The sequence below is a fragment of the Heloderma suspectum genome, chromosome 2, assembly GCF_057233095.1.
Source record: "Heloderma suspectum isolate Gila_16-S chromosome 2, 16-S_ref, whole genome shotgun sequence".
NCBI classification, from domain to species: Eukaryota; Metazoa; Chordata; class Lepidosauria; order Squamata; family Helodermatidae; genus Heloderma; species Heloderma suspectum.
Genome location: NC_139459.1, coordinates 134,267,256 through 134,278,777, shown reverse-complemented (window position 1 = coordinate 134,278,777; position 11,522 = coordinate 134,267,256). Strand labels below are relative to the sequence as shown.

At 49.0% G+C, this 11,522-nt stretch overlaps 1 protein-coding gene across 1 annotated transcript; it reads right to left on the bottom strand.

The window, feature by feature from the left end:
- Positions 1-5,369: 5,369 nt before the first annotated feature.
- TMEM271 (transmembrane protein 271) lies at positions 5,370-6,651 on the bottom strand. The gene has a single exon (XM_084832172.1). It carries the CDS (start codon positions 6,468-6,470, stop codon positions 5,370-5,372), a length of 1,101 nt encoding a protein of 366 aa, XP_084688298.1. The 5' UTR covers positions 6,471-6,651.
- Between the last annotated feature and the right edge of the window lie 4,871 nt (positions 6,652-11,522).

Here is an 11,522-nt window from a genome sequence, read left to right as displayed (position 1 = left end):
AAACCATTCAGGTATGACCTAAATCATATCCCTTATGAATATACAGTGGAGGTGAGGAATAGATTTCAGGGATTACACTTGATAGACAGAGTGCCTGAGGAACTATGGACAGAGGTCTATAACATTGTTCCGGAGGCAGCAACTCAATCCATCCCATAGAAAAAGAAATGCAAGAAAGCAAAGTGGCTGTCTGATGAGGCTTTACAAGTAGCTGAAGAAAGAAGGGAAGCGAAAAGCAAGGGAGAAAGGGGAATATATATCCAACTGAATGCAGAGTTCCAGAGAATAGCAAGGAGAGACAAGAAGGCCTTCTTAAATGAACAATGCAAAGAAATGGAGGAATACAATAGAATGGGAAAGACTAGAGATCTTTTCAAGAAAATCGGAGATCTCAAGGGAACGTTTTGTGCAAAGACGGGCATGATAAAGGACAAAGAAGGCAGGGACCTAACAGAAGCAGATGAGATTAAGAAGAGGTGGCAAGAATACACAGAAGAACTATACAGGAAAGATCTGAATGTCCCTGATAGCCATGAGAGTGCGCTCACTGAACTTGAGCTGGACATCCTAGAGAGTGAAGTCAAGTGGGCCTTAGGAAGCATTACTAACAACAAAGCTAGCGGAGATGCCAGTATTCCAGCTGAGCTATTTAAAATCCTAAAAGATGATGCTGTTAAAGTGCTGCACTCAATATGCCAACAAATTTGGAACACTCAACAGTGGCCACAAGACTGGAAAAGGTCAGGTTACATTCCAATTCCAAAGAAGGGCAATGCCAAAGAGTGTTCAAACTACCATATAATTGCGCTCATTCCACATGCCTGCAAGGTTATGCTCAAAATCCTACAAGCTAGGCTTCAGCAGTATGTGAACCAAGAACTAGCGGAAGGACAAGCTGGGTTTCGAAGAGGCAGAGGAACTAGAGATCAAATCGCCAACATTCGCTGGATCATGGAGAAAGCAAGAGAATTCCAGAAAAAGGTATCTTTCTGCTTCATTGACTATGCTAAAGCCTTTGATTGTGTGGATCACAACAAACTCTGGCAAATTCTTAAAGAGATGGGAGTACCAGACCACCTTACCTGTCTCCTGAGAAACCTGTACGAGGGTCAGGAAGCAACAGTAAGAACCAGACATGGAACAACTGATTGGTTCCAAATTGGGAAAGGAGTACGACAAGGCTGCATATTGTCACCCTGCTTATTTAACTTATATGCAGAGTACATCATGAGAAACGCTGGGTTGGATGAATCACAGGTCGGAATTAAAATGGCTGGGGGAATTATCAACAACCTCAGATACGCAGACGATACCACCCTAATGGCAGAAAGCGAAGAGGATCTAAAGAGCCTCTTGTTGAGGGTGAAAGGAGAGTGCAAAAGCTGGCTTGAAACTCCACATTAAAAAAACGAAGATCATGGCATCTGGCCCCATCACTTCCTGGCATACAGAAGGGGAGGAAATGGAAGCAGGGACAGATTTTATTTTCTTGGGCTCCAAGATCACCGCAGACAGTGACTGTAGCCATGAAATTAAAAGATGCTTGCTCCTTGGGAGGAAAGCTATGGCAAACCTAGACAGCATAGTAAGAAGCAGAGACATCCCCTTGCTGACAAAGGTCCATGTAATCAAAGCTATGGTTTTCCCAGTAGTAATGTATGGCCGTGAGAGGCTGAGAGCTGGACTATAAGGAAGGCTGAGCGCTGAAGAATTGATGCTTTTGAACTGTGGTGCAGGAGAAGACTCTTACGAGTCCCCTGGACTGCAAGGAGGTCAAATCAGTCAACCCTAAAGGAAATCAACCCTGAGTGCTCATTGGAAGGACAGATACTGAAGCTGAAGCTCAAATATTTTGGCCACCTAATGCGAAGAGAAAACTCCCTGGAAAAGACCCTGATGCTGGGAAAGATTGAAGGCAAAAGGAGAAGGGGACGGCAGAGGATGAGATGGCTAGACAGCATCACCGATGCAATTAACATGAACTTCAGCACTTTCCGGGAGAGAGCGGAGGACAGGAAGGCCTGGCGTGCTATGGTCCATGGGGTCACAAAGAGTCGGACACGACTTAACGACTGAACAACAACAACATGTCAATATGCTTGTTGACCACACATCCTTAACTTGTATTTAGGAAGACATATGGGATATGAGCTTTTAAAAAGTAATCAGGTTGTTTGATACAAATACTTAAACAGGGATCTGAAAACTTAATTTAGGCACCAGTTTATTTTGCAAAACTCCTAGCCATATATACATCCAAAGTACTGCCTGAATAAGAACTGTAGATAAGGGGCACAGGTCACTAGGGACATCTCTTCTGAAAGCCCCAGTGAAGTGGATGGAAGGTGTGGAAAGGTACAGCCATCCAGTTCCACAACTCCCATTCTTTTCAAATAGGCATGTGCCGGAAATGTTCCTTGTGGACTTGGCCCAAGAACTGAAGAAGAGGATCTTCATTGGGAGAATCCATACCAATTTAGAGAGAGAGGCAGAGAGAAAAGTGCACCACTCTCAGCTAGGTTTTATGTACTAGGTAAGCTTTGTGCTTGCTCTCTGCAAAGGAGAGAATTTAATCATTTGAATAATAATAATAATAATAATAATAATAATAATAGCTCTAGCCTTCTAAACATTTGAAGCTACTTAGCAAACTGGATTAGTCGCTTTTTGATCCAGTTATTTAGGTTAAAGATTTTGACAAATTTTTAAAGATAAAGATTTAAATCTGTTTTTAAAGATTCTAAGGCATTCTGCATTTTAAGTTATACAAAGTGTGCAAGTCAAAACAACTTCAGATAACAAAATAGTGCAGAGAGGCTTTCACCACTGTTGGGTTCTTCTTTTTTTTTTTCTTTTTTTAATCTAAGGCTGCACATTTACTTTGTTTAGCCTCTTAATTAAAAAATAATCCTCTGTACATCGCAAAAATAGGACAAAACTGTTTTCCTTTAACACTGTCTCTATTGATAATGCTTCCATTCCACAGCAGGCTCCAAGATGAATTATTATTAATATTTATATCGTGCCTTCAGTGTACATGGCACTTTACAAAATACTAAAAGCAAAAGAAAGATCCCAGCTCCAAGGAGCTTAATGAAGGGGTTGGCTTTTAACTAGAATTCTACATATTAGTTGGAGTAATAGGTGATATGGGCTTTTGTATTGCTCTTTCATCCTTGTGTACAATTTTGAATTAAGTCTTCATTTTTTATGCCAGTATTCCAAAGCAATTTCTTTAATTACCTTCCCCATGCTATCTGATTCATTGACTTTCTCTAGCTAAACCATATGTGATGCAGAAAATCTGTGATCTGATCTCACAACATTTCTTTCTTTTACTTTAAAACAGGTGCAGGGGGCTCTGAATTTGATCGGGGTGGTAGTGCTGGTGGTATGTGTGTATATCTTATTCTTTACTCTCATGAAGTCCCCCCAATCAAAGAGTGGTATCCAATGTTAGTTGTGACTAGCTTAAGTCCCAGTCATTTCAATGGGTCTACACTAAGTAGGACTAATGTTGGATACTGCCCCAAATGGCCCCTGAAACTGTTTTTAGCCCCACTAAACAGAAAATTCCCTCCTTCCCAATAGGGCTAGTAGCCAGCTCGGGGGGGGGGGTGCGGTATTTTGAGTAGAAAAATGGCATTCCCCCTTGCCCAGCACCACTGTTCCAAACAAATTTGGAGCCCCCTGTTTAAAAGTTTAAAAAAAGAAAGAAAAAGAAACATTGTGAATCCAGTTAGAGAAATCCCATGTCACATATGGCTTGGCCTCAAATACAGTATTTTTAGTGAAACTCTTAAAATATTTAAAGGACAGAGATTAATCACTACAATCTAAGTAAGTCATTTTTGTGTGGTATTATTATTTTCAACCTTCACCTGTTGAGTTTTCTCAGTTTAAAAGGATACTGAATATGGTTTTTAAAAGATACTTTGAAGGAGTTTTAGCAACTCCACTGAAAATTGTGACCATCAGTTAAGGCTGCTTAAAGCATATTTATATATATATATATATATATATATATATATATAAATAAATAAAAACATAATATTCAAGCTTCTCGGATTGATTAATTGGTAACACTAAAATGAAACTACTTACAAGAATAACTGGCTGTACAAAATAGGATTAAACTGTTTTGAAACAAAATAAAAACAAAAGCCCTGCTTTGCATTAAAAACACAGAACCTGTTTACAAAAAGGAATGTATGAGACATTTGGACTTTCCTTCTATTCCATATAGCATTTCTATTTCAGTAAAGGAACTGATTTGTTAATTTTATGTTGCAATGACTTTACCAAACATTTTCACTAGAGACTTTTTGAAAGCTTTTACAGTAAGAAATTATCAACAAAAAGCAGGCACATTAGTGTACAAAAATGTTGCTGTTTTTTTTTTCTTCCTCCTTTTGAAAGTGCAGGTTTATCATGTACATCTTACAAGATCAACTATGGTTTTAACTCTCACTAGATTTTAAACTTAACATAAAATCTCCCAGGAATACTGTAAACGTAAGAGATTTTGTTCAAAACTGCTCTTGGCCTCTCTTCATGGTTAGAAATATATTTGCTTGAGAGGTAAAGATGCTTCCTTACATCTTTTTGTTGCTGCTGTCCAGGGTGATTCTCTAAAGATACAATTTTGCACTCTTAAAGTGGACGATATCATGAAGGTTCATTTGAAGGGGAAATGAAGGGAAGCCAGGTTGATTCATTAAAAATCCAAACCCAATAATGATTGAGAACCAACCCTGAAATGTTCACCATTCAATCAATACTGAAAAGATGAAAGATTCCACCAGAGACCATAAAGGTAAAGTTAAAAGGTTCTAAAAGTGTCATCCCTCCGTAGCCCCAGCCATCTTTATGGAACCCCAGAGGAAATGCACTTTACTTTAACCTCTAGTAGGTAGCTATAGATTTTAGTGATAGAACCAAAAGCAGCAGGGAAAGAGAAATCTTGACAAGATCATACTGGAGAAAACTCCAACAGGTTGCAAAACACTGGCAACTTTCTAAAACTCTGTTCAAGACTTCCCCATCAAAGAGGTGATGAAGAGAGTGTGCGCCTGATCTTCTGAAAAATGAAGCCAAAGTAGTTTGGACCAATGTTTCAACTTGCCACCAGATCTAGACGAACAGCACACACCAGCCTGGTAACATTCTAGGCATCTTACTCACATCTACCTCTTTTGACAGGTTCTTGGATGAGTCCACGCTGCCCATGTTTTTGGCCTCACTTTGTGCTACTGGTCCTGCCAATAAAGTTTCAATGTTTTGCCCCCTCTGCCCAAATTCACCTTCAGCCCCTTTCGGTCCAGCAGGTGGACTGTCAGGGGAGGTTTCCGGCGGGGACTGGCCTGTGCCTAGATGCGGTTGGCACAGGGCTCCCTGGGATAGATCTCCTCGTAGGCAGGAGGCTGCTCGTTGGGCAGCGGATAGCAATATGGGTAGGACGCGTTGAGGTCGGGGTCCATGGGAGAATAGCCAGGCAACTCGATGGAAGGGTGGCCCCCACAGTGCACCTCCACGCCGGCCTCGTCGAAGACGTGGAAGACGCCGACGTTGATGTAGGAGACGGCCTGGAAGGAGCAATCGCCCCCTGGGGACAGATCGGGGTCCTCGCTGGAAAAGATGGAGCCTCGGCTTTGGCGCTGAGGCCGCCGCCCCGCGCCTGAGCCGCCGCCGCCGCCAGCGACGCCGGGCCCCCTGCGCCTCCTCCGGCGGCCCCCCGCGAGGTGATGTTCGTGCCTGCGGCGCCGCCGTCGGCGCAGCCCCCGCTGCTGGGCAGCCTTGTAGTTCTTGACCAGCAGCAGGTTGAGGAGCCCCAGCAGGCACTCGAGGGCGTTGAAGATGGTGGAGATGACCAAGCCGCGCTGGTAGTCCCGCAGCTTCTGGCAGCGCAGCGCCGCCGCCGATCCGTCGGGGCCCCCCGCAGGCCGCGCCCGAGCGGGCGCCCCTCCTCCGCCTGCGGCCTGTAGGAGGCAGTAGTGCGAGTATTTCTTCTCCACGAGCGACACTGTATCGCCGTCGATGACGGCCCCGGCAAAGGCGCTCAGCACCCCCAGCATGAAGACCAGCACCCCCAGCAGCAGGAAGTTCTGCCGCCCGCCCGGGGGCGCCTTGGGCGACGGCTGGGACTGGGGTTGGGAGTCTCCGGTGACCGGCACCGCCGCCACTTGGCTCCCCGCGCGCCCTTGGTGGTGCGCTCCGCTTGCGCCCTCGCCGGCCGCCGCGTCGTCCGGCTGGCGGCAGCAAAAGAGCGCGGAGCCCAGCAGCGAGAGGCCGGCGGCCAGCAGCAGCCCCGAGTAGAAGGCGCCGGCGGCGGTGCCGAGGCGGAAGGGCTCCCCCTTGAGTTCGGAGCCCAGCGAGAAGCACTTGAGGCCCACGGCGGCGGCGCTCAGCGCGCAGGCGAGCAGGAGGCAGCTGGAGAGCGCGGCGCAGGCTCCCCGGACACTCCACTTCATCCTCCGCGTCTCCTCCGCCGCCTGCGCCTCCTCCTCCGCCTCCCTGCCTCGCCTCCTCCGCCTCCCACCGCCTGCGCCTCCTCCTCCTCCTCCTTCGCCTCCCTCCTGTCCTCATCCTCCCGTGTCCTCCTCGGCGCCGGCGGCCTTTGCCGGAGAGGCGGCCGCCGCGCGCTGCGGGGACATAATGATGGTGACGGTGGCGAGTTGGGGGTTCTCCAAATGCGCCGCCGCCGCCGTTGCTCTTGCTGTTACCGCCACAGCGGCCGCCGCCGCCGCCGGTTTCTCCTCCTCTCTGCAGGCAGCCAGCGACCGGCAAGCACGGCTCGCGCACACGCTTTTCCCTCCCCGCCCTGCTGCCTCCCTCTCTCTTATTGAAGCTGCTGCCGCCGCCGCCGCCGCCGCCGCCGCCGCTACTGCTGGGAGCCAATGAATTATTGATGGCAGCAAGTTCATACTAGAACAGGGGCAACAGCTAGCTTGACGCGAGGGGAGGGGCCGGACTGGCCGTGGCGGGGTCGGGGTGGCGGGTGGGGGAAGGGAGCAGGTCTGGCTGTCTTGCCGACGCAGCCCTCTGGCCACCCGCCCTCCCCCAGGGACGCGCGTGGCACAGCCAGCGCCGTCCATTCCCCCGCAAGGACTGTGTGTGTGTGTGTGTGTGGGGGGGGGGGCGGTTTGGAAGCACCCAGCCAAATGCTAGGAAGCTGGAGAAAAATCTGTCTGTCTTGAGGGCATTTGGAAAGGAAGAAGGAATGTCGTCGCCCCCTCCCCCCGACAGTGGCAGGTCCGCTTCCCTTCTCTCCCAATTCTGGGGCGTGAACTTCGAATTCTCCTCACCCTGTCCAAGTCCTTCGCGCCCAAAAGGAGGCGCCAAAGTTGCCTCAGCCGGAGGGTCTCTCTCTCTTCCAGCCCCGCCAAAACGCAGCCCTGAGAAGATGGCAAGAGTTCGCGGTTTGAAAAGCGCGGGGGGAGGGCGCTTTCCATTCATTATCGGCATGATTCATTCCTTTCCTGCCTCTCCCCACCAGTCCCTCTTCTTTGCCATCGTTGCCAGTCGGAGCGGCAGGCAAAGGATGCTTGCGTGGATGCCGCCGCCGCCGCCGCCGCCTCGTAGTTGCTCGTGTAGAGGAAAGATTCTCCCCGCCACGCATCTGATACGGCTCTCTGCCCCTCCCCGCCCCCTTTAACGAGCTCGCTGCATTGTAGCAAGTTATTTTGATACGCGCAGCTGTCATTTTTAGCACCGAATCAACATGCCAGGGGAGGATGCTTTACAAGTGTGAGATTGTATAATTTTAAACATCTGGGAAGAAGAGGCAGTCAGTGAACCAGATTAGGCGAGAGGGAAACTGGGCAGGGAGGAGAGGTAACGAGACTGAGGACGCTGGTTGTTTCATCCCTGGTGCCACCCCCCTCCCGCCCCTCGCTCCACGGAGGAAGGGAATGTAGACCTGCGAGCGTTTTAGCACGCTTCTCGTTGGCTTCAGTGGTTCTGGTGGACTGCGCGCTCACAAGGCTGAGAGGAAGCACCACGGGGCCGAAGTTGGTTGCCAGCTCCCAGCTCCTTAGTCCGAACAGAAATGCATGGGGAGCCTGGAAAAGCAACTGAAGTGTATAACTTGGGGGAGAAGTATATAGTGTACGGGGTGACTTGTACCCCCCAACTCTCCCAGTCATGGAGGCGTATGGTATAGGGTGTCCCAATGCTTCTGGGGTAACTTGTACCCCATAAGCGTTGCGACACCCTACATCGTGTGTGTGTGTGTGTGTATGTATTCTCCCTTGATTCTTGAGATACAGCGGTTCCTTGCTGCAAGCGCCTCTCTTTAAAAGAGGAAATTCAGCAAAAGGGAGGGCAGCCTGCCACCGAGTGCCGTTTGTCACCTACAACCGAGAGGCGCCCAGTCTCTGCTTTGGCAGTTGTGGGACGTGCTGCTGCAGCTCTCCAGCGCTCTGACCACCTGCCAAGGGAATCCCACCTTCTGCCTTTTCTACGTGGCTCTGCCTGCTAGGATGCCCATTTGCAGTGGAGGCTGGTGGCTCCGATGTCTGTGGGACTGCGAACCCGCTCTGGGTTACAGTCAGACCGCTAAAGAAGCTATCCAAGGTGCTGAACCCGAGTCCCAAAATAGGTTTAGCACCTTGGATAGCTCCTGTAGCGTCTGACTGAAACCCAGAGCGGGTTCGCAGCCCCACTGACGTCGGAGCCCCCAGCTTCCACTGCCCACTTGGAAAGATAGGAAGCTGCCTCCTGCTGAGTGAACCTACTGGTCCGTTTATGTACTTGGGTGGGCAGCAGCTTTCTAAGATCTCAGCTCAGGCAGGCTTTCTGCCCCCCCCCGCCCCCCCTCTTGCTCCTTGAGATCCTCTTAACCCTAGATGGCAAGGACCTGATGCGCAATGGAGGCTTTGCGCTCCATCGCTGAACTGCGGCTCCTCCAATGCGGCGGGTCCAAATGCCAGCCCAGTGCCTCAGTCTACAGTGCCTACAGCCTTCCCGAACCTGGTGCCCCCCAGACGTGTTGGACTACAGCTCCCAGCATCTCCAGCCAGCAGCTGACTGGAGATGCTGCGTGTTGTACTCCAACACGTCTGGAGCGCACCAGGACGGGGAAGCCTGGTCTACTTGATTAACAGGCGAAAGAGACATCCGTCAGAGGAACTTCTTTTTCCAGGCGAGTATGGCGGGTCACGTGGCTTGCGGTCGTTCGTAGAACTTGAGCATGGTGGGACGGAAAGAAAGTGAGTCTAAATTACATGCATAAGGCTGCGATCTTATACCCACTTGCCGCAGAGTAAGCCTCAATGAGCCCAAAGTACCTGGGTTCATTGAGTAGATACGTATAGGACTGCACTCTTAAGCAGCTTTAAAACAGTTTGTGGTGTTCCACCAGAAAGATGGAAACTCATTTTGTAGGGCTGTTAGGAAAATCTGTTAAAGAGACCTCTGCCCCGCCCCCCGCCGCCTCCCCTCAGAAAAGCAGCTCCCAAATTTCTGCTGGAGGGAGCTATAAACGTCGAACTGGTTTAAACTTGTAGTACAGACGTGACGCTAGACGGCTTCAATGTCCGGCTTTTATAAGGGTTGGATTTCTGCCTTCCTTCTTCACACCTGGCGCGTCTCCGATTTGTCGTTGCCAACTAGCGTGGTCTGGTGGATTGCAGTAAGGCGACCCAGTCCTGGGCATCCCAATGAACTCCTTGGGGGCTTACTTCTGGTTGAGCGTGCGTAAGACTGAGCTGCACGTCTCAAGTTGCTGATGGCCAAATGTTTTATTGATCCCCCCGCCTTCTTCCTTAAAAAATAATAATGGTAAAAAGCCCGTAGGGTACAGCTAGACGGAAGCATTAGAGCGTTACATTTCCCCTTGCCCTAACTGCCCTGTACGCTCTTAGGCTGACTGGTGTTTCGAGAGAGGGCGCAGAAAAGACCTCGGGGAAAGCCAAGAACTGAGGAGGAAGGCATCCGTGGGTTTCGCTGGAGAGCCTTCCACAGCAGCCCTCTGCAACCTGGTGCCCTCCAGCGGTGTTGGACTCAGTGGAGGCCGGTGGCTCCAATTTGGGTGGGGCAGCGAATCCTTTCTGAGTTTCAGTCAGAACCAGCCAGAATCTAAAGGAGCTACCCGAAGTGCTGAATCCTCTCCCCAGAAGGGGTTCAGCACCTTGGATAGCTCATTTAGAGTTCTGGCTGATCCTGACTGAAACCACGGCCCCACCAAAGTCGGAGCCACCGGCCTCCACTGGCTGGGAGTTGCAGTTCAACGCATCTGGAGGGCGTCAGGTTGGGGAAGGCTGTTCTATGTAGACTCTACTGTTCCTGAATGTAAGTTAAAGGACAGGTAGATTACACAGGGGATCCAGCTTAGGGGTGTTGAAATTAAGGGGGCAAGTGAGACATGACTAATCGCATGCCACTGATTCCAGTGGGTCTGCTCTAAGCATGATCCAAGGGGAGTGGGGCTGCTTGAAAGCAGAGGTAGGTTGAAAGGTGGTGCACAAGGCCTGGCAGGGGTGCTCCCCCACCGCTTTAAAGAGAATGTCTGGTTGTTCCATCTTCAGGGAGTGTCTGTTAATTAATTGATATGAATGCAGGAACTGAGATGGAAAAGTGACATGGCTCTGATGATCTCCTGACAGAGTGCCTGGGATCCACTTTTGCTTTGGACTTGATCTCTCTCTTCACCCCACCCCCACCCCCTTCTTCTGTTCCCCAGAAATTTTTTATCAGGTGCTTCTGTTGCTTTAGCAGTCGGAAGAGTTCAGCTCAATCCCTTCAGTACATCCCTTTCCTTTGCCAGGATAAAAATTCACAGTGGTTTCATACCAACAATTACTCAGCATGGCTGATGACCTTAAACTCCCTTTAACTCAGCTTTCCCTTCACAAGATAACATGGGAAGGTAGGGAGAGAGGAAATCTGTTCCCCATATAAGAGCAATATGCATCCCTACTTCAGACTGCTGCTTTTAATAGTTGATAGTTGACTGTGTTTGATGCTGAGGTGTGTTTAGCATTTCTCAGTATTTGAATTTGTCAGTATTTGAAAGCTAACATGCAATGCAGTTAGGCCTTAATATCTGACTGTTATGAAATTTCATGTCTGATGCCTTCCGAAATCAAGGCTACCAAGACATATCCATTTTGAGGCTGATTGTCACATCTGGAATTCAAACAGAAATATCTAATAAACAATTTCACATTCAACAGCTGAACAGTAAAACTGGCATTTTTCTGACCTATCGTGAAAGGACATGGGCTGAGGTTTGGAATAACTGAGAGTAATGCTAAGAGAAAAAGGCTCATGCCTGATCACTGTAATCTCCATCACTACCTACCCCCCCCCTTTTAAAGTAAAGGATACCAAAACTTGCAGGGGACCATCCTTCCCCCACATTGTGTGGAACAAACTTGACTTTAAAAACATGAAAATAGAGCTTTCCTTTAAGCAACTGGATTCCTCCTTAGATCCCTTATTTTGCACTGTGCCAGAAATCTCTCCCTCACTGCAAACACCTTCTGCTCACATTCTCTCTGGTAATGTAATAAATAGATATG

Bases quoted from the DNA above. Each gene is read 5' to 3' on its own strand.
- TMEM271 (XM_084832172.1), bottom strand. From the start codon at position 6,470: ATGAAGTGGAGTGTCCGGGGAGCCTGCGCCGCGCTCTCCAGCTGCCTC.